This window comes from Rissa tridactyla, chromosome 8 (assembly GCF_028500815.1).
Source record: "Rissa tridactyla isolate bRisTri1 chromosome 8, bRisTri1.patW.cur.20221130, whole genome shotgun sequence".
NCBI lineage: Eukaryota > Metazoa > Chordata > Aves > Charadriiformes > Laridae > Rissa > Rissa tridactyla.
The window spans coordinates 8,176,684-8,195,864 of NC_071473.1; the positions used below are offsets into that span (position 1 = coordinate 8,176,684).

At 51.8% G+C, this 19,181-nt stretch overlaps 1 protein-coding gene across 3 annotated transcripts; it reads right to left on the reverse strand.

The window, feature by feature from the left end:
• Nucleotides 1–763: 763 nt before the first annotated feature.
• SCNN1B (sodium channel epithelial 1 subunit beta) lies at nt 764–18,700 on the reverse strand. 3 transcript variants are annotated; one of them, XM_054213232.1, is made up of 15 exons: nt 16,421–16,558; nt 16,048–16,281; nt 12,637–12,727; nt 12,409–12,521; nt 10,984–11,494; nt 9,541–9,734; nt 8,559–8,662; nt 7,917–8,080; nt 7,367–7,474; nt 3,883–4,000; nt 3,090–3,165; nt 2,843–2,900; nt 2,485–2,546; nt 1,511–1,586; nt 764–1,317 (listed from the first exon to the last, which is right to left on the reverse strand). In XM_054213232.1, exons 4-15 carry the CDS (start codon nt 12,450–12,452, stop codon nt 952–954), a joined length of 1,881 nt encoding a protein of 626 aa, XP_054069207.1. In that variant the 5' UTR covers nt 12,453–12,521; nt 12,637–12,727; nt 16,048–16,281; nt 16,421–16,558; the 3' UTR covers nt 764–951. The 3 variants fall into 3 exon arrangements, with proteins under 3 accessions (XP_054069207.1, XP_054069205.1, XP_054069204.1); XM_054213230.1 differs by lacking the exon at nt 16,421–16,558 and adding an exon at nt 18,664–18,700 and having other exon boundaries at nt 12,409–12,727; XM_054213229.1 differs by having other exon boundaries at nt 12,409–12,727.
• Between the last annotated feature and the right edge of the window lie 481 nt (nt 18,701–19,181).

Here is a 19,181-nt window from a genome sequence, read left to right on the forward strand (position 1 = left end):
ATGGGCTCCTGGGAAAGCCGGGGGCCGGGTGAGCTCTCTGCGTCGCTCAGCCCAGGCCCACAGGGACCACCAAACGCCCCCCACCCCAGCTTGTCCCTGTGCTGGGGCGAGCGCAGCACCTCCTCCGCACAAGCCGCTGCCATCAGCCTCTTGCCAGCGCTGAACTGCACCCGCTGCCAACAGGAAACTTAAAGGCAACTTTTTTATTTATTTATTGCCAGGAGTGGTACTGTTGAACAGCCGGGCGCTTCCTCCCCACACCTGAGTCTTTATGGAGGCTGGGGTATTTATCTCGGACACATTAAGAGCCGTGCCCACCTGCGGTGTGAGCGTTTATAAATCCTGAGCAGCAAACACCAACGGAGCATCCAGGGCTCCAGAAGCAAAGGGACTGTTTTCTTTCACTCTCTTTCCGTTGTGGTTGTTGAGGAGTGGAAATGCTGCGACCTCAGAAGTCCAAAGCAGCTTGGGTCCCAACCCCAGGGTCCGGCCCACGGCGCAGCACACACTGTGCCGTGTCTCAGCATCCACCAGGCCACGGCCGTGCATCCACCATCAGGACGTCCTGGCCTCCCCCCAGCACCGCCTGCCAGCGTGGCCACAACCCTCCCTCGGCCCCCGGCCACAGCCCTCCGTGGCTGCCACCACCCCACTCTTGTCACTAAGGAGCGCTTCCCACCCGTGTCTTAAAAAGAAACGGTGACTAACGATTATATAGCAATACTGATGTGTACAAGCTCTACACACTAAAGCCAGAGCCTGACACTGACTTTAGGAGGTTTATTACGGGGTTTATTAGACAGAGCTTCTTCACAGGGGACGGTCGGGGAGGGGAGGACAGCCAGGGGTTTTTAGTTCCTTCCTAATTTTGATAGAGAGTAGAAGATCACTCAGCAAGTGGCAAACTGAGCACAGTGATGGCAGCCGTTGGGCAGTCAGGGGGTGCGCTGCTCACTCGGTTTCTGCGTCGCTGTCGGGACCGAGGACATCGAGGGGCTGGACACGCAGCGAGTCGTAGTTGGGCGGGGGGGTGCCAGGCTCGGGGGGCAACGCCTCGTCCCTGGGGAGGGCACCCCCATCCTCGTGCTGGAAGCCCAGGTTGGTGTGAGCCTCCACCAGCTCCGACACCGTCGGGGGCGCGTCCGGGTACCGCGCCTGCGCCCGCTTCTGCTTCAGGCCCTTGCACCAGCCGATCACGTTAATGATGGTGATCCACAGCGAGTCGATGATGATTTCCCCAAACTCGATGAGGCACAGCACGGAGCCCCCCATCCAGAACCCGAACTGGCCTCCCAGGCTCGACAGCAGCCAGACGATCTGCGGGGAGGAGAGGGGAGTGAGCCGAGGCGGCGGAGCCTGGTCCCTCATCAGCCCCCACCGACCACCCTGTGTGCCGGAGCAGGGCCCCCAGCTTCTCCCTGCCGAGCCCCTCGCCTCGTGGGTGCTCCCTGGTGCTGCTTCGCAGTGACCTGCCCGGCGCCGGCCATTGGGGAGGGGAGGTGGCACTCACCGTCGTGGCGGCAGACTCCGAGATGGTGCGGTAGTTGTACTCCTGGAAGTAAATGTTCAGCTTGATGATCCCGTTTCTGTAAGGGACAAACGGCAGCTCAGAGCAGAGCCGGGCCGTGGGCATCCCGCGCCTCCACTCCAAGGGCTGCCCGTGGGAAGGGCCGCACACAGCCCGGCCGGAGCGGCTCATGGGTGTCCACCGAAACGTCTGCCGGGCACATGGAAAAAGTCAAAAAGTGCCACTGACTTCGAAGGGGAAAGATGTGGTTCTGAAGTTCCTCCTGAAGAAGCATCTGGAAGCTGCTCTGGGGCTGTTTGCATTGCTTTTCCCAACTGCCCTGGCTGGTCCAGAGGGGCTGTCGCCCCCCCTCGGTGCCCTGCACCTCGTGTTCCCGTGTGCGCGCACAGAGCGGCTGCATCGCCGCCGACTGCCGTACAGGGGGCTTAGTCTGTGAAGCCATTTCCTGCTTCTCTGGTGTTTTTTTTTCCCTTTGGGGAAAAAATCTCCTCTTTTCTCCCTAATTCAGGGTTTAGGTTCTCAAAGGGTAACTGAGCAGCTGCCCTGATTTTGGTGCATCCCCCCTGCTGCCACTGCTGTTGGCAGATTCAGAGCAGTATGAAGGGACGAACGTTATGATCCAGGAGCTGGACCCTGGTGGTTCCTAGCTCGAGAGCCTCCAGACTCCAGACCGGCCTGGGGCCGATGCGAGGTGCTGCGCTTAACGCCGATTTCACCTTAACTGCATGTGTGAGTTTGTCTGACCCAGATTGTCACTCTGGAGAGCAGAGGATACGCACGAAGCGCATTTCAGGTTCCCTTGATGTATCTTCCAGGCAAACATGGAAGATGTCCCGCCAGATCTTGCCCTCCCTTTGCATTAGCACACGTGTGCTCTGGCCCATGGCCAAGGCTCATGTTAATCCGATGTTAACAGGCTCAATGGAGAAGATAAAGCGGTTGTTCCTTTCGCTTACCTGTCCAGAGTCACATTTGTTGACATATCCCTTTCATAAGACAGAATATGGAAAATCCAGTCCTAGGAAAACAACGTTTAGTCAGAACCGAGCGGAAGCATCCTCTCTGGGCACCCCCAGGGCAGGAACCCAAGGGTCTTCTTGGTGCGGGACCCCCGGGGAGGAGGCGCCGCCGCGGGGGTGGTCCCTCCTCCCGTCTCGTGCCCTGGCGGCTGCTGTTTCCCTGGACGCTGAAAATGTGTAATTTAGCAAAGAGGCACTTGCCACCCGGACATTAGCTCTGAAAATACTGGGTGATTCACGTGGCTAAGAACAGGTAATTATTAATGAACGTTTCAAAACAAGAAGTCGGTGTTACCTCCGAAGCTTCTGAGGGCCAGTCTGCCATGGAGATGGTCATCTTGTACTGCGTGTCGCTGGAGAGAGGAAAGGAGAGCATTGGTACAGAAGTTTCCCCTCCCCTGAAGTCACTGGAACTTCAGTTCTCGTGCAGAAAAGCAGCCCTGCGTGATTTGCTGCCATTTTAGAAAGGTCAGAATTGATGGGAGAGGAAACGCAGGATCCCCTCCGCCTTTACAGCTGCCAGAAATGGCGTAGGTACTTACTTGCACGTTTCCTTACAAGAGTCGATACAAATCTGCCTGTGTCTTATACTTGATCTCAGTGACGAATAGCAATATGCTGTTTGGTGAAAACAAAAAAATCAAAGCATCTGTTTAGATAAAGACCCCGCTTACTGGATTATATCAATTTCATTTAATAAAATAGATATTTAGCTACGAGCCTGCTCCGCAGGTTTGCTGTCTTCCCCTCCAACCTTCCTTTCCTTGAGAAACTCGGGCAAAGCGGCCACGCAATTGAATAATAAATTAAAAATACATTTTAATTTTCTGCAGGCAGTTTCTACGGAGTCAGCTTGCCCGGTGTCAGTGTTTTCGGCACAGCCCTGCAGGGGTAGGAGGGCAGCTGCTGCCGGCCTCTGCTTGCCCAGGGAACACCGTTTTCCCCCCCAGCCATACTCATCCTCGCGGGAGCCCATTGCCCCTGCTCGGACCAGTTTGTCTCTGAACTCTTCAGGCACAGAGGCCTGGAGCATCACCCCTTTTCCTCTTCCTTTGGTACCCAGAGGCTCCCATTACCTGCCCCGGCTGGAGGCAGCCGTCTGGGAGAGACCTGCCCTGGGGCAGCGCGGAAGCTGAGGTCCCTCAGCCCGTGGCCAGGACCAAGATTTCACCCCTTCTCCCCCAACACTGACGCCAACGGCCATGGGGAAACTGTACAAAAGCCAAAGCCATTCACCTGTTGCATTTATAATAGCAATAAATATAATAGCTCCCGCCCCTCCTGCCTGCCGGGACCCTGGGAAGGCTCTGCAATGAGTGTTGTTCGTGTTCTTACCCCAACCTGGGTTATCTTCGTTATTGCAATAATTTACCCCTTCAGGTAAAGGAAACATATAGTGACCACATCCACAGATTTCAATCATGTGATTTTGGAAACAAGAGCGCAGGCAAGCCTGAAAAAGGGAAGACGGAGCTGCTTAGACGCGGGCTGAACCCCCCTGCCCGCCTCTGTGCTGCCAGAGTCTACACTGGCTGTGAGAATTACTCGGCTCTGAGGTATTTTCTCGCTTTTGCGTTGAACAGAGGATTTTGTGGCTGTACACAGAGAAGGTCGAAGCCGCAGAGGGAGCGGGTGCTGCCGGAGCCCACCCCTGCACGATGTCGTGATCCCATCCCATCCCTGCGTGACGGCATGATCCCATCCTCCAGTGTGCCCTGAGCATCCCGGGCGGCACAAATCACACTCCCTTTACAATGGTGAGAGGAGGCGAGCGGATAAGCTGCCGCGCGCAGAGTTGCGCTGCAGTTAGGGTTCTCTTTGTGACGCATTTTTACTGCTGCTCCTCCAGATTTTAAGGTACGTCCCGGTTGTGAGCTGCCGGCGGGTAAGTCACCTCGCGGGAGCAGAAGGGAACTCAGTGCCTGCTCCCAGTCACACAAGAAACTGCTCATTTCTTAACTATTTAGGGCTTCGTGGAAGTAATAAGGAGTTTCCAAAAAGGAATAAAAACATTCTGTTACATCCATAGACGCTGCTGTTGTCTCCGGGCTTTATACGGCGTACCAAAAAAGGGCTGGTTTCCACTTTAAAGCCGGGACTCTAAAAATACTTCAACATAAAGAGCAGGTTTTAGAAATACAAATTATCCTATCTTGTGCATCTGCTTCTCTCCTTGGAAGGATTGCCGCTGCGGCTTCGGCAGCTGCCGTTAGCTCAGCGAGGCATGACGCTAATCACCTGAGATCGGAGCGGGATCCTGGATGAACCAGCGCACAAAGCAATAACAGAGTCTATGAAAAGATAATTAAATTTAACAGCTCCAGCTAGGTAGAACAACCCGAGAATTTCGGTGCGATACAGAACGCTTACAGAGTTCGCCGCCATCGGGGAGGGATGGAAAAGCCCGATTTTGCTGAGAGGTCTCTGAAGTGACGTGAATTATGTGGACGCAGAACTCCAGCCAGCATTTAGCAACTTTTAAGTAATAATGCAATCATTTCAAGTATTTGCTGAAACGTTATACAAGCATCTCAAAAAGTAGGGTAAAGTGGTCCGATTGTTCTCATTATATAAAGGCAAGAACGTTAAAACCCCCTGCTAAGACCGAAGCCCTCCCACTTGTCTGGGGTGTCTTCTTCAGGCTCTTGTAAATAATCCCCAAAATGCTTTTGATGTTTTCCTTATTGCCACCCTCCAGAAATGCTTCTCCCTTATGTTATGGCCTGTTACAAATTAACCAGTGCTTCATGTTTACACTATATTTTTCTACAGATTCAAGGTTTACAAACACTCAACTTTCTCATCCCGATTTTAAAGTGAGGAAAAAGGCAAAGGTCTGTCTTCATTTCCCACGCAAAACGAGCAGGCATTTTCAGGGTGAAAAAATGACTTAAAAGGCTTAAAAAGAGTAGGAACGTTCAGGAGAGGAACCCCTCCTGTATATTTCTCTCCTGTCAGGGATAAATATGACTTGTGTACACAAAATACAAGCTGCTTTGCACATGGGAGGAATGTCATGGGGCACAAAAACTAAACCCCGGAGCCCAACAGTTCTCCAGAGAGCCCCGAGCAGCAGGAACCAGAACTGCTGGAAAGGGCTACCAAGGTGATCAGGGGACTGGAGCACCTCTCTTAGGAAGAAAGGCTGAGGGATTTGGGTCTTTTTAGTCTGGAAAAAAGACGGCTGAGGGGGGATCTCATCAATGCTTATCAATACTTAAAGGGTGGGTGTCAGGGGGATGAGGCCAGACTCTTTTCAGTGGTGCCCAGTGACAGGACAAGGGGTAACAGGCACAAACTTGAGCGTAGGAAGTTCCACCTCAACATGAGGAGGAACTTCTTTACCCTGAGGGTGGCAGAGCCCTGGCACAGGCTGCCCAGGGAGGTGGTGGAGTCTCCGTCTCTGGAGACATTCCAAACCCGCCTGGACGCGTTCCTGTGCCACCTGCTCTGGGTGACCCTGCTCTGGCAGGGGTTGGACTAGATGATCTCCAGAGGTCCCTTCCAACCCCTGCCATGCTGTGATTCTGTGATTCTGTGAAAGGTGTCACATTAACGTCACAGCAAAAGCTTCCCAGAGCTGCAGTGACTGTTCCCGCTGCTGTCCTGGCTACGGCAACACACGCAGCTGTGGGGATTGCTCAACAAGCCCTTGAGTTTAGAGAACTTAGCCTGTTGGACATGGATAACAACTACAGCCTACCCAACAACTAGATCGACCCCTTGCTGGTTGATCTACCTATAATTAAAAGCTTTCAGCCAAGCATAGAAATCGTAGGGGGGAAGAAAGGTATTCTCACAGCTGAAAAAGTAATTAATTGCCTTAATGGTGTGGCATGAGCAGTTATTCTTTTTGAAGGAGAAAACCTGCTCTGCAGCCTCCTGTGGCTTTGGTGGGCAGCCGGCAGAGGGGAGCCGCTCCGCGTTCCCAACTGGACACGCTGGAAGATGTCTTTTCCCGGTGTTTCCCACATTATTAAGGAACTGGCATTAGCCAAAGCTGTTGGGAGTTTCAGCCTGTTTCGGATGCTCTCCCCTGCACCTGCTGGCTCTGTCACCTTGGGGCGCCAGCAGTCAAAAAGGGGGGAAAAAACCAAAGAACCAGCAGGTTTTAAGGGACCAACGTCCCAGGCGCACCCTGCGCTCGCTTTGCCTGGTTTTCGGGATGAGTGGGAACCCTCCACTTCGGGGAGCCGAGCTCTGAGGCCACGGGAAAGGACCAGCATTAAACTGTGCTCGTATGTGGAGCTAAAAATACCTGCTTTTTTGTCTGCAAATTAGCACTTTGCTGGAAGGTCACACAGGGCAGGGTCCCGGGTAACAGCAGAGACCCTGGGAGGTTTGCTGTGTTTCGGCTTTTGAGAAAATGACAGAAACGACCACTTTCCTCCCTCTCAAAATGAAACAAAATTCATACCTGGCTAAGGGAACATCAACTGCCGATGCCCTTTCCTGGCCATACGAGCTGTTTTGGTGTGAGAATGAAAACCGGAGATTACGCTAAACTGTGCCGCCTGCCAAGGCAATGTTCCTTATCTTTTGATGCAAGTCTGAATACCTGCATCGTTAGCTCTTCCTCCTGCAATACACAGTTATTTTCACTGGATCCACTGGGATAGTTTCCAAACCTGGGGCTACTGAGCGTTCAGACTCAAGTGGTGGTTTATTACCAGAAAAGAAGGTTCCTGTACTTAGGTTATGCTTTCTACTTTAGCATTGCTGATGCTCCAGGAACCCTGCGTGCTACTCAAAGATTTCAACTGCCTTGATGGTGTTTCCTAAACAGCCTTGTTTGATTTAAACAAAACCCGTGTTTTACCTGTATGGAATAGGAAGTATTATATTGGCTATAGAGATTTTTTACGGGGACATCAGACCCGTTCATGGTGCAGTCGCTGTAAGGATAGCCCATCCGTTCCAGTTCATCCTGAAAGAAAACCGAAAACACCAAACTTCAGCAGCTAGCGCTCCTCCCCAGGGCCCTGGTGCCCGTTTTCTAGAGACTCTATAATTCCTGTATTCCCCGCTGGCTTTGAAAAAAAAATCCAAGAATCATAGGCGGCAGAGCTGAAGCAGCCCATTCCCCAGGGCCGGATCGCGGCAGGTGAGGCTGTTCAAGAGCGAGGCACCTTCTGGCATGCTAAAGGAAGAGGAAACAATGACCTGAGCTCAATATTTTGGCTTCAATAAAGCACTTTGCTGGGACAGTTACATAAAAGTCTCCATAAAGCGTTCCAGCCCCCAGCTAGCGTATACCTTGATTCTTTTGGTTTGAGCCAGTTCAGCCAAGACTTAAAACAAACTTGGTTGCAGTCCCATCAGATAACATTATTCTCAGACAATCTGCTCTAGAGGAATGCCACACATACCACTAACACGCCGATGGAGGTTTCCGTCCCGGCCATTGCATAGATGCCCTGATCCTTAAGGAAGGGGAAGCTCTTCTGTTGATGCAGCATGAGCCTGGCCCCAGCAGCGGATGACAGGTAGGGGATATAGTCCTGCTGGCTGATGTCCAGAATTAACTTCAGCCCTGGGATACCAGAAAAAAACACTCAGAAGAGGAATTGTATCGAAATGTGAGTCTTTGGGGAAAAAAAAAAAAAAAGAGTCCATTTTCTTCTCGCCGTGCGCAAAAACCTCCGTTCTGTGGGGAAAAGCCGGGGTCTGGCTGCCATTGCAGCCTTGCATGTGCATAAATACACAGGACAGCGAATCCACAGGATGGGAATATCTGATAGAATGTTCAGACGTTGCCTCAGATACTTCAGCTATCCAGATGTTGCACTTCTGCAAAGTAACACCTGTAGTGGCATCACTTGTTTCTACGTGGCACATTCCCCTTGTAGGGGTTTATCCCCTCCTGGAAAAGTTACTCCCTGCTGGAGCGCTCCAGAGACACAGAAATCATAAATCTGTTATATCTGACAGAAATGGCCACTGAGAGAAAGGATAACTCCCAGCTCTTCTGCTCCTTTAGCTCCCTCCCCCTTAGCAAAGCTCTCTCTTACCAAACTCAGCTCCGGGGTTGGAAGAATTCAAAGCCTCTTCGTCCATGCCCCAGTTAAAGATGTAGCAGTTCCCATGGTCTGGGTGATAGATTTGGGTGAAATTCCTGGAAGAATCATGCACATAAACCCGTGACTCTCAGGCAGGACTAAAGGGTGGTAAAAGAATTAATCTGGTGGGACCGGTGCTTGGTGGTTAGGTCTGGGATTCACTTTAAATTGCTTGGTTTGTTGAACGCCTGTATAGAAATTTCAGCTGATATAATTTCAATCAATCTGCTCTTGAAAAAAAAAAAAGCAAAGCAAGGTACCGGTGTGTACTGAGACATGGCCACTGGGGATAACGCTTTGTTGGAACATAAAGGACTCATCTGTCACACAGATGAGACAGAAATAATTGCTTGATCTGAGCAATGGTGACAGCTTCTGGCTGGTGTTATCTCTCGTTCTTTGATACTAATTCTCTCTTCCTCTCTTTGCAGAAGGGGCAGGACTCCCTGCAGCCCGGGGTGCTGGCGTGCACTCATGTTTCTCAAAACTGTATATATAAATTCGGCGTTCACAAGAAATAACGATGGTTAAAATGCATTTCTCAGAGCCCTGTGTAAAAAGAGGGGGGGCTGTAACTGGGGGTTGTGCCAGGGGTACCCTGACTCAGCACCTGGGCTGGCAGCTGGGTATCGCTAAATACCCTGGGAAGGTCCCACGGATGCTGTTGGTATTGATACACTATGAGCAAAACAGCCCATCCAAAATAATACTCAAGCCAGCACTATCCCAAATTAACCCGTTTCATCCATGATCACATCCAGAAACCTTCTGGGAAATGTTGTTAGAGTTAAGGATCAGCAGAAATCTCTTTATCAACTGATGTATACCTCAAAAAGAGAAAAGAAAAAGGCTGTCACGCCTTTAGCATCCTGTACCATTCCTGATGGGACAGAAAAGGGCACAGAAGAAGGCAGGGAGCTCGGTATGTACCTACTTGTAGTTGCAGGGTTCGGCCCCATAGAGACACGCCAGGATCATGTCTTCTGCCTGGTAGCCCATCCTGATTCTCTCTTGCAGGGGGACTTTGGAGAGGATGCTGGTGGACTGCAGAATGTACCACTCCGTCACCGCCTGCGCCGCGCTGGTGAAGTTCCTGTAGGTGCAGTTGTCGGAGCCCTGATGGCTGCACTGGGGACACACAGCAGGCAGGTCTGAGCCTGTCCCATGTGGGGGGACAGCAGGAGAGATGTATGGCGTGCACCCCCTCTCCCTGCACGCTCGGCTTGGTGCCAGCCCTGCCTGCTGCTCCCGGGGGAACGAGGGAGGTATGGCCAGACAGGAGCCGTGGAGCCGGCTCTCACATCCGTATGTGCTTACAGATGGGTCCCTCCCCAGGGAGATTTCCCAGCTGGGCAGATTCTCCATCAGTCCCAGCGTTATCTCTGCAAGCTTACAGAAAATATCACTTTTTGGCCAATTCTATAAGGCTGGCGTTGCCCCAGCTTCCAAGGTCTGTTCAGGCAGAGTCCTTGGAGCCTCCATGGGGCAGAGGGTGCGGGTTGTGAGACCACCATGTGCCTCTGTGTGAGGACCGCAGCAGGAGAGGGGCAGGGGCAGCAGCCGAAGCCTCTCCCTGGCATTTTGGGTGCCGGACCCAAGGAATTGGTGAAGGTGGCGGGGAGCCTGTGTGGAGCTCCTCTGCCCCGGCTGCGCTGGGCGACCCCAGAGCATGTACAGCATTGTCCCCTGCGCGCCGGCAGGCTCCACTGACCAACGCTGTGCACAGCGCGGTTACTGCCCGTTGCCCACCAACTTTTCCAGCATCCCTCTCGCCAGAGGCTGACGGACCTGCTGGCAGGATCCACTCCATGCCTCTGATGCAGTGCTGGGCTGCTATGCACCGTCAGTCCTTTTTTCCGTGGGGCACCTGCTGATCATACTGATGTTACGCAGCTACGAAAAATTCACCACAGACTAACATAACATGGCTCCTTGCTGAGTTTCCTTTCCTTTAGGGAAGAATATTTAGGGTACGATCCTGCCGTATGCAGAAATCCAGCAGCTTCGGTCAGGTGTCTGGCTGCGTGGGGATCTGCGGGGGATCAGACAGCCCTCTGATATTTAAAAAGTCTTAAGATGTCTCTGTGCTGCCTTCCTCAAAAAACCAAGCGAATGGCTCTGCAGCATTGAAATAATGTGCCATAACTTGCAAACTGCCCATGGGCTCTGTGTGCCCTGCACTGTGGGTGCTGCCAGCACGGGCAGCTCCGGGCCCCGGCCCAGCCGGACCAGAGCACCGAGGCAGAACGGCCACGGGCAGCTGGTGAGGAAGAGACTCTTCAAGATCAAGAGATCTCCATGCTGCAGCTCTGCCAAGATGCCCAGCGCTACCCGTCCCTTGTCCCTCCCCGTCTGCCTCCCGCGGGACCCCTCTCACCAGCTTCACCGCCAGCTTGTACTTCTTCTCTTCCGACGTCGCATTGGCTGGGGCAGGCGGAGGAGCCGTTTGGTTGCCCGCAGCGGTTTGGTTGTCCACAGCGGTTTCATTGCCCGCAGCCGTTTGGTTGCCCACGGCGGTTTCATTGCCCGCAGCCGTTTGGTTGTCCACAGCGGTTTCATTGCCCGCAGCCGTTTGGTTGCCCACGGCGGTTTCATTGCCCACAGCCGTTTGGTTGCCCGCAGTGGTTTCATTGCCCGCAGTGGTTTGGTTGCCTGCAGTGCTTTGGTTGCCCGCAGCGCCTTGGTTGCTCTCAAAGATGTCCAGGATGACGGGGTTGTCTTTGTCGTGCTCGTCGATGAGGACCAGGGGTATCTGGTGCCAGAGCTCCAGGTCGAGCGGCGGGGAGATGTTCTCGCTGCTGTTCCCTGGTGTGGGCTGCAGGATCCTCTCCAGCGCCGCCTCGATAAGCCTGTCCAGTTCTTTCAGCAGATGCTTCACCTCTGAGTATCTGCAGGACAAAGAGCAGTTACCAAGCGATGTTAAGGTTGTGGGGACATGCAGCAGCTCCTCTGTTGCTCCGCTGGCCTGGACCTTCCTGGGGAGCTCAGATCCCTGCCTAAAGATTTACTGGAGAACGATGGGAGCTTCCATGCAGTGCATGGCCATTTGGGACACGGGCATCCCAGCAGCCTCCAGCCATCTGGAAAACCAGCTGGAGGATAAACAGTGGGAGGATAAACAGCGAGAGGAAAACCAGCGAGAGTTCTGCGGCGGTGAACGGTGTTCTGTCAGTGCAGAACCGAATTGGTTGTATTTCGGTAATTCACTATAGTTTATGCAAAACCTCTCTAGCAAGCAGAGAGAAAAAGAACCAAATTCCTGTGTGTTGGTCGAGAGCATCTTGCCTTGGGCTACACTGTTGCATGGATATAAATTTGAAGCAACTCTAACAAAAATCAGTTGCTCCTCTGAAATTACAATCGAGTTATATCACTGCAGCTCCCAGCAGACACGACTGTTTAACCAGCTCTTAATGGCCGGAGCATGAGCGATAAGAGGTACGTTCATGGCGAGGAAGGAGAAAGAAAGGAATTGTGGGGAAAGATCGAGAGACTGATTTTCATTGTGACAAGCGAGTTGAACTTCGAGTTTTCCCTGAGCCAGGGAAAGTTTGCAGGGAGGCAATAACCATCATTAGATTAACTGATACAGTAAGGAAAAGCAGGCGAACTCGCAGGCACACGAACGCTCCTCTGGACCTGAGCCGTTCACCCTTACATTGTTCTCCTTTATTTGGTTTTTAGTGACACTTTGGGAGTCAAAGGATCATTTTGATTAATATGATATCTGAGACAGGAACGGACCCACAGTCCCTTATGCTAGCAGTATAAAAATAAATCAATTAGGCAAAGAAAAACTTACTTGAAAGGGTTGGCATTGCAGACCGTGACCGCCGGGAACTTCATGGTCTTAAAGCCAATAGAGAGAGATGAGGTGACGTTGTAGGAGAGGTAGGTGTTGATGAGGATACCCCACTGCCAGAAGACCAGAGAGGCAAAGAGCAAGGTTAGGAAGAACCAGATTAATTTCTTCTTGGGCCCCTCTTTGATGATGCGCTTCGGGCCGTGGGTGTTGGTGTTGTCGCAGTACCAGACCAGCAGCTCCTTGTAGGTGTAGCCAGGGCCCTTCTGCAGGCGGTGCAGCGCCCGAACGAAGTACTTCTTCAGGTTCATGCTGCTGTCTGCAGGTGGGAGAGGAGACATCAAAACAGCTAATCTGAGAGGCAGGGTTTGTATTACACCAAGTACACTTGTATGGTCAGCAAAGCAAAGGTGGAGTAGTTATGTGACGGCACGACCGTGGTTTTATAGCCCGGGAGAAACTCAGGGCAGATGTTCTGCAGGGCCACGCCGTGGCAGGGGAATGGCATGGAGTCCTCCTGAGAGGGTACAAGGGGGAGGTTTGTGCTCCGCAGTTCCAAAAGTGGTGAATATTCTTGTCCTGTCCCTTCTAGGGTCGGTTTTGGCCTCACAAGAGTTAAATGACTTGGACCTGCTGGATATGGCTGTGCCTGCGGTGACCTGCCCAAGGACTGGCACCGCTGGGGGGCCCTGCAGACGTTGCAGTAAATAGAAAGACAACTTTTTAGGAAGTCGGTGTTTTGTGTGCAAGCTGGTATATCTCCAACATCATCTGAAACCTTTGCCAACGTTAGATGGACCAAGCAGTACACGCACAAGCTGGTTTCAGGTAGAATTCAGGCTCACGGTGTTTAGGTTTCAAGCTAATATGGGGCTTAAGACAATTTTTCTTCAAAGTAAAAAGTATTACAGTGCACCAGGCTATCAGAGGGGGCAGGAGAAGAGGACCTGGAACCAGCAGCACCTTTCCCAGGACCAGGAATGCTGCTCGGTGCTGCTGCCCGCCAGAGGAAGGAAAACGGATTGTGTTTTTTTCACCAAATTCCTTTGTCTTTCAGATACTATCGGTATGCTTCCCCCGCTCATGTGAGGGATGCTGCATATTTTACATTCATATTGTGAGTAAATAGAACATTTTGTGCTGCTATTTTAAGGTGAGAATTTGTGTTACTAAATCTTAATATCCTGAGGCAGGATTTCAAAACAAACCCGAGTCAGCTGCTTAGAACATTTCTCTGATTTAAACTGCGGGAGAACAGAATTAAAGATTAATGCTGCGTGTAACTCAGCATCCTAGAAGAAAGAGCGCTGAAATAATACAGCGATATTTCCCTAATGAGCAGCACTCAGCAATGCAGAAACTAGATTACCATGAAGTTACTTGTAGATCGACTACTACCAAAGGTACAAGAAGAAGCTGAAAGGTGCGCAAAGCCCTCTTGGGGAGTGGGAGCAACTGTCTCTTTCTCACTTTTCAAAAAAAAAGGTAATACCGATTCATTGATTTATTGGCCAAATCTGCAAAATCTCCTGAGTAGTATATAGACAGTTTGATAAAAGTATAAAACCAATAGATTTTGTGATGTCTCACCCCATGATGCAAAGAGAGACGACGACTTTCATTGCACGCCCTATTGCATGTCATGTTAGACGTAGCCTAACACCATGAGGTCTCCATGGGAGAGCGCTTTGGAAAGAAGAAACTGCTGCTTCCCTCCAAGATTTGAGGGCAGGCTCTACTCTCATGTGAAAGCCTTTTATTCTCCAAGGAACACGTTTCCTGGGACTCAGACCTGCCGGACCCCCAACCCACCAGCTCATCGTTGGCTCATCCTCTGTCAACTCGTGCCACAGAGGTTCTCACCCCCTGCTGCCTGCAGAAAGGTTTATTCACAGCTTACATTGCATCAGATGCTCGCTGCCTTTTGGGCAGGACTATAATGAAATCAGGAGGAACGCTGTCAGCCTCTGCTTAGTTACCCGCGGCTGGAGGGAAGATGTATAAAAGCTGGTGAGGGACTTTTTAGAACGTCGAGTAATGGTAGGACTTGAGGGAATGGATCAAAACTAGAGATCGGTTGATTCAGATTAGACGTTAGGAAGAAGTTCTTCACCACGAGGGTGGTGAGACACTGGAACAGGTTGCCCAGAGAAGCTGTGGCTGCCCCATCCCTGGAAGTTTTTAAGGCCAGGCTGGACGGGGCTCTGAGCAACCTGATCTAGGGGGAGGTGTCCCTGCCCAGGGCAGGGGGTTGGAACTAGATGATCTTTAAGGTCCCTTCCAACCCTGACAATTCTATGATTCTATGTGAAACACACACGACGCATCTGCCCGAGCTTTCTGCTGCCGCGTGTGAACACCAACCCCTCTCCAGGCACAGCCCCAGGACAGCAGCGGCAAAATACATTTAAATCCAGAGAGACTAGCAAAGGCAAACTAGTAAATATTTTCCGCCTTTTAAGAAATCCAATAAAAGATTTAGATTAGATTAAAATTTAAAACACACTGGGCAAAATCCGGCCCGGCTGGACCTGACTGGCCGCATGCCCTGCAGCGTCTGTTTGCTTGGCTGTTACGGCCCGCGCCGGCCAAACACGGAGCGTGGGCTCCTGCCGAGAGGCTGAGACCTGCCACGGAGGCATCCCAGTTTGTCCTACAGATCTTTGCGGGTTGCTCATCAACCTGACATTGCTGGAAGAAGTTGTTATTTCTTTTAAAACTGCTTCCCGAGGCTGAAGTTTAGCTTTTGTTCTCCCTGATGGCAATGGTGAGACTCACGCTTACAGGTTGAGGAGCGCACACGGAGTAAAAGCTCTACTTTCATATCTGAGTAAAGTTAAAGATACTGAACAGCTAATTTTGATGCTGCTTTATCTCTGTTCACAGTTTTGCAGGAGTCATCGACACACTTGTTCTCCACCTTGAATTTATTTCCATTTAAATGAGTGCTCTTTGCAAAGCCACGGTATGCTTGCTAGCGATAGCAAGGGGAAGACGCTGTCCTTGGAAAGGAAGACCAGCTCCAAATCAGTTTTGAGCAAAGACTGGAGTGCCTTCTAGATCGCTTTATCTCTTCACATCACCAACCATACAAACACTGTGCTGAAGGGCAGCATTTTCACATTTTAAAGTCAGATTCAGGCCACATGGTGGAAAATAAGGCTAAACTAGTTTTTAGGTATGTTTTGAACGGGTTCAGAACTTTTTTCCCCCCAGTGTCAAAGCTACTGGACCTGTTCTTTCCAAGCACTGCTCCATCCCATGGTCCCACGGGACACCTGTCAGTGGGAGCACAGGCAGAGGGATGGGGATGGGGACGGCTGGAAGGGCATCCTCAGGCAGGATGCCTGCAGCATCCCCACCCCGCCATGAAAACACACAGATCCCAAAATTCAATAACCAGGCTAGCAAAGGTGTGCTGGCAATACAGCCAAGCAGACAGTCCCAGGTTTTGCAAGGGACATCTTAACACAGCAGCAGGGTGAAGGACTCGGGTTTACTCTTCCTTTAGGCATAAGCTGTGCTTTTAAACAGGCCGTTCAAGAAAAGAAATGTGGCATTAAGCAAAAGCTGCGCTTGACTGTAGTCGGATGACTTTTTTTCCAATCTTTTTTCTCACTTTAAGAGTTTTCTTCTTACCTTTATTTCCAGAATGTTTCCAAATAGACTTCTTGTTTCTTTCTCGCTGCTGAAAGCCCCTTTGTGCAAGGCGCCTTGCCCGATTAGAAGCCAAAACCTCTGTTATTTGGGGGATTCCTTGCCCTGGGCACAGATGCTCAGTGCTCGGATGCTTTAGGTGTTCGGAGGGGGTTTGGTACTGGTTTTGGTGCCAGCCTGGAGCCTGTCCTGTTCTTCCCCATCAGCGGGCTGTACCTGGAGCAGAGGAGTGACAAGTGAGGGACGGCAAGACTTCCAGACAACCATCACCCCTTCCCAAAACTCCCACCAGAGAAAGGGAGCGGTGGCTGCGGTGGGACAGGAGCCGGCGAGGAGATCAGGGCTGGGGACTCACAAGGTGCTTCCCCCTTGATGGATGGACACGCAGCCCGGCTCCTGCTGGTGTGTGGCACGCAGGGCAATCTCACGGTTACAAAATCTGTCCCTGCTGCCACAGCGTGTGCTGCTCGAGGGCCCAGACACTTGGCAGCTCTCAGCTGCCGCTCACTGGTTTTATTTCTTGTTTGGCTGCTCCACTTCCAAGGCCTCGGTCAGGGAAGGGGAACACGCGCCCGTTAGGCTCCCTCACTCCTCTTCCTCCTTTGCATTTTTTATTGTCGCACTGCTCTGTTTGCAGAACTGGTCTTTAATGTGCAGATAAGAACTGACTTTGTCTCCTTTGCAGGTGGTTCCAGGGAACCGCCGCTGCTTCCCTTGCCACCTCCCTGCTGCCGTGCTTTGCCCTGGGCTGTCCCTTGTCAGCACCCTGGTGTCATCAAAAATGACTGTCAGGAGCCGACCCCGGGGACACGAGAGACCCCTGTGGTGCACAGGGTGCCACATGCCCCTCTCCTGACCGTACCGCATCCCCGTGATGACCGAAGCAGTCCTAAAAGCAGCCTGCTCCTGGTTCTGATGTGGTTTGCATTGTGCTGCGAAGGAGGCGTCCCCACCTTCCCCCAGCAGCCGTGGGTCCAGCCCTGCATCATCCCAGCATCATCCCAGGTGAAACTCCTCCACCTTACGGGTGAGATCAGACTCCCACGTTACGAAATGATTGTGTTGACTGTGTTGAACCTCCTCTGGGGTTTTCCTAGGGCAATTGCCACTTAAAGGAAATAAAGACATAAGCAAAACTCAGCACGCTCCTGGAAGCTCCAGGGTGGTACCTTGGCTGCAAAACCACTCCAACACTACCGGGCCTGATACTGCAATTATTCAGTACTTTCTCTGCTGGGACACACAACAGTCATTCCTCTTTGATCATCAACTGTTCATCTGCCATCTTCTCCAGAGCCTGATGAAAAGACCTCATTTTCCTAGAGAAAACATTTATGCTATCCAGTGGTATTTTTGCAAATTAGAGGAAATGTTTTTATTATATCACCGGTTTACAGGTTGGCAGTTGAAAAAGAAAAATGGAGCAGAAACATCTCAGCGGGCAATAAAAGCCCTTCCTGAGCCCGGGGTCACAGGGTGCCCGGCAGATGCTTTGCCTCGCCGTTGTGTGTGACGAGAGAGCGGTGGCCGCTCGCAGCCACCAGGTCAGACACCCACAGCCGCCCCAATTCACGCAGGCGCCTCCGTGTGTCTAATCCCAACAGGCATGCGTACAGCACTCGAAGAGTATTTACAGTCTGGAAGTTTAGACAGCATTTGCCTGACTCTCTGTACTGTATGTTAGACGCTCCATCCCTTTTTCCCCTGCCTGTGTTTCCCGTGATGTCGCTGTCTCCTAGGACGATGACAAGCCTTACTCCTCACGTGCCAGTAAGGTCACATTTCTGAGAGTTAACTCCGCTGCTTGTGCAATGAACAACGTGAATCCTGGAACTTAGAGAGGAGCAAAACTCCTCTGCAACTCCCTCCACGCCCGCAGATCTCTTATTCTGCAATAAGGCCAGTGTCCCAGAGAGGGAGCATCCTCTGCCCTCACCCGGGAGGCAGCAGCCTGGGGTGGATGCCACCTTTCCCACAAATACTGAGTGCGCTGTGGTTTGCTTCCATACCCTTTTAGCAGGGAGATTAAAGAAAACCCTGTGCAAACAGAGGTTAAATCATAGAATCATAGAATGGTTCAGGTCGGAAGGGACCTTAAAGATCATCTAGTTCCAATCCCCTGCCATGGGGGGCCGTAAGAACGACTACACCAGGCTGCACAGTGCGCACATCCAGAATACCTGACGGGCGCGAAAACCCGCGCCGATGTTGGAAAAGCAGGCAGAGATCGGGTGACTCCCCGGCTGTATCGGTGCAGGGGGACACCGCGACCGAACTGAAGTTTTACATTCCAATTCCCCCCCACCCCGAAAAAAAAAAAAAACAAACCAAAAAACCAAACCAACAAAGGACTCCCTTTATTTTTCTCCCTCTATAAAAGTAGCTTAAAAGCGCATCCCCCACTTCAAGATGCAGGGGGGGAAAAACAGGATTAACGTTTAAATGCTGACATTTTATCTAACTTAAGCAGATCCTGCCCCACCGAGCCGGTCCCTTCGCCCGCGGGCATCCCTCCGGCGGCCGCTCGGGGCCGAAGGGACCGGCCATCCCCGACCCCTCTCCCTCTCCCCGGGTTCCCCCCCCCCGGTCCCTCCGTACCTGCCGCCCGCGCCGCTCCGGCAGCGCTCCCCGCTGAGAGCGGGACCGGCCCCGCCGCCTCCCCCCGCCCCAGTCCCGCCCCATCCCGCCCCCTTGTCATTGCACGACGGTGCATCCAAACCCTCCCTTCCCTTCTTCCTTTCAGCTGGAGTCGCTCCCAGAGGAGTCGTGGCTCCTCCAGGCTTCGTTGAAACCTTGCTTTAAGTTTGTGTGTTTTGTTTTGTTTTGTTTTGTTTTGTTTTGTTTTGTTTTGTTTTTTTTCCCCGGCAATTTTAATTTTCTCCTAACGCCTCTCCAAGGAATTGCAGCCGCTTCTGCTGCTTCTATCCCGGTCCTACAAAAACCACGGGATCTTTGACCAGTGTGGGGTCAGAAGCACAAATCTCCCCGTAACGCCGCCCGCTCCCACTTCACAAGAGGCTGAGGAAGTTGTGCCTCCATCCCACTGCTGAGAGATGAGCACCTCTTGTTGGTTTTTTTTTTTCCCCCCAAAAGAAGGAAAAGTCCTATTAGAATGC

Excerpts from the sequence above, each read along its gene's own strand:
- SCNN1B (XM_054213230.1), bottom strand. The coding sequence starts at position 12,719 with ATGAACCTGAAGAAGTACTTCGTTCGGGCGCTGCACCGCCTGCAGAAG. Across the intron at positions 7,475-7,916 it reads CCTCCATCGGCGTGTTAGTG|GATGAACTGGAACGGATGGG; the intron begins GTATGTGTGGCA and ends GTTTTCTTTCAG. Across the intron at positions 2,901-3,089 it reads TCTTGTAAGGAAACGTGCAA|CGACACGCAGTACAAGATGA; the intron begins GTAAGTACCTAC and ends TCCTCTCTCCAG.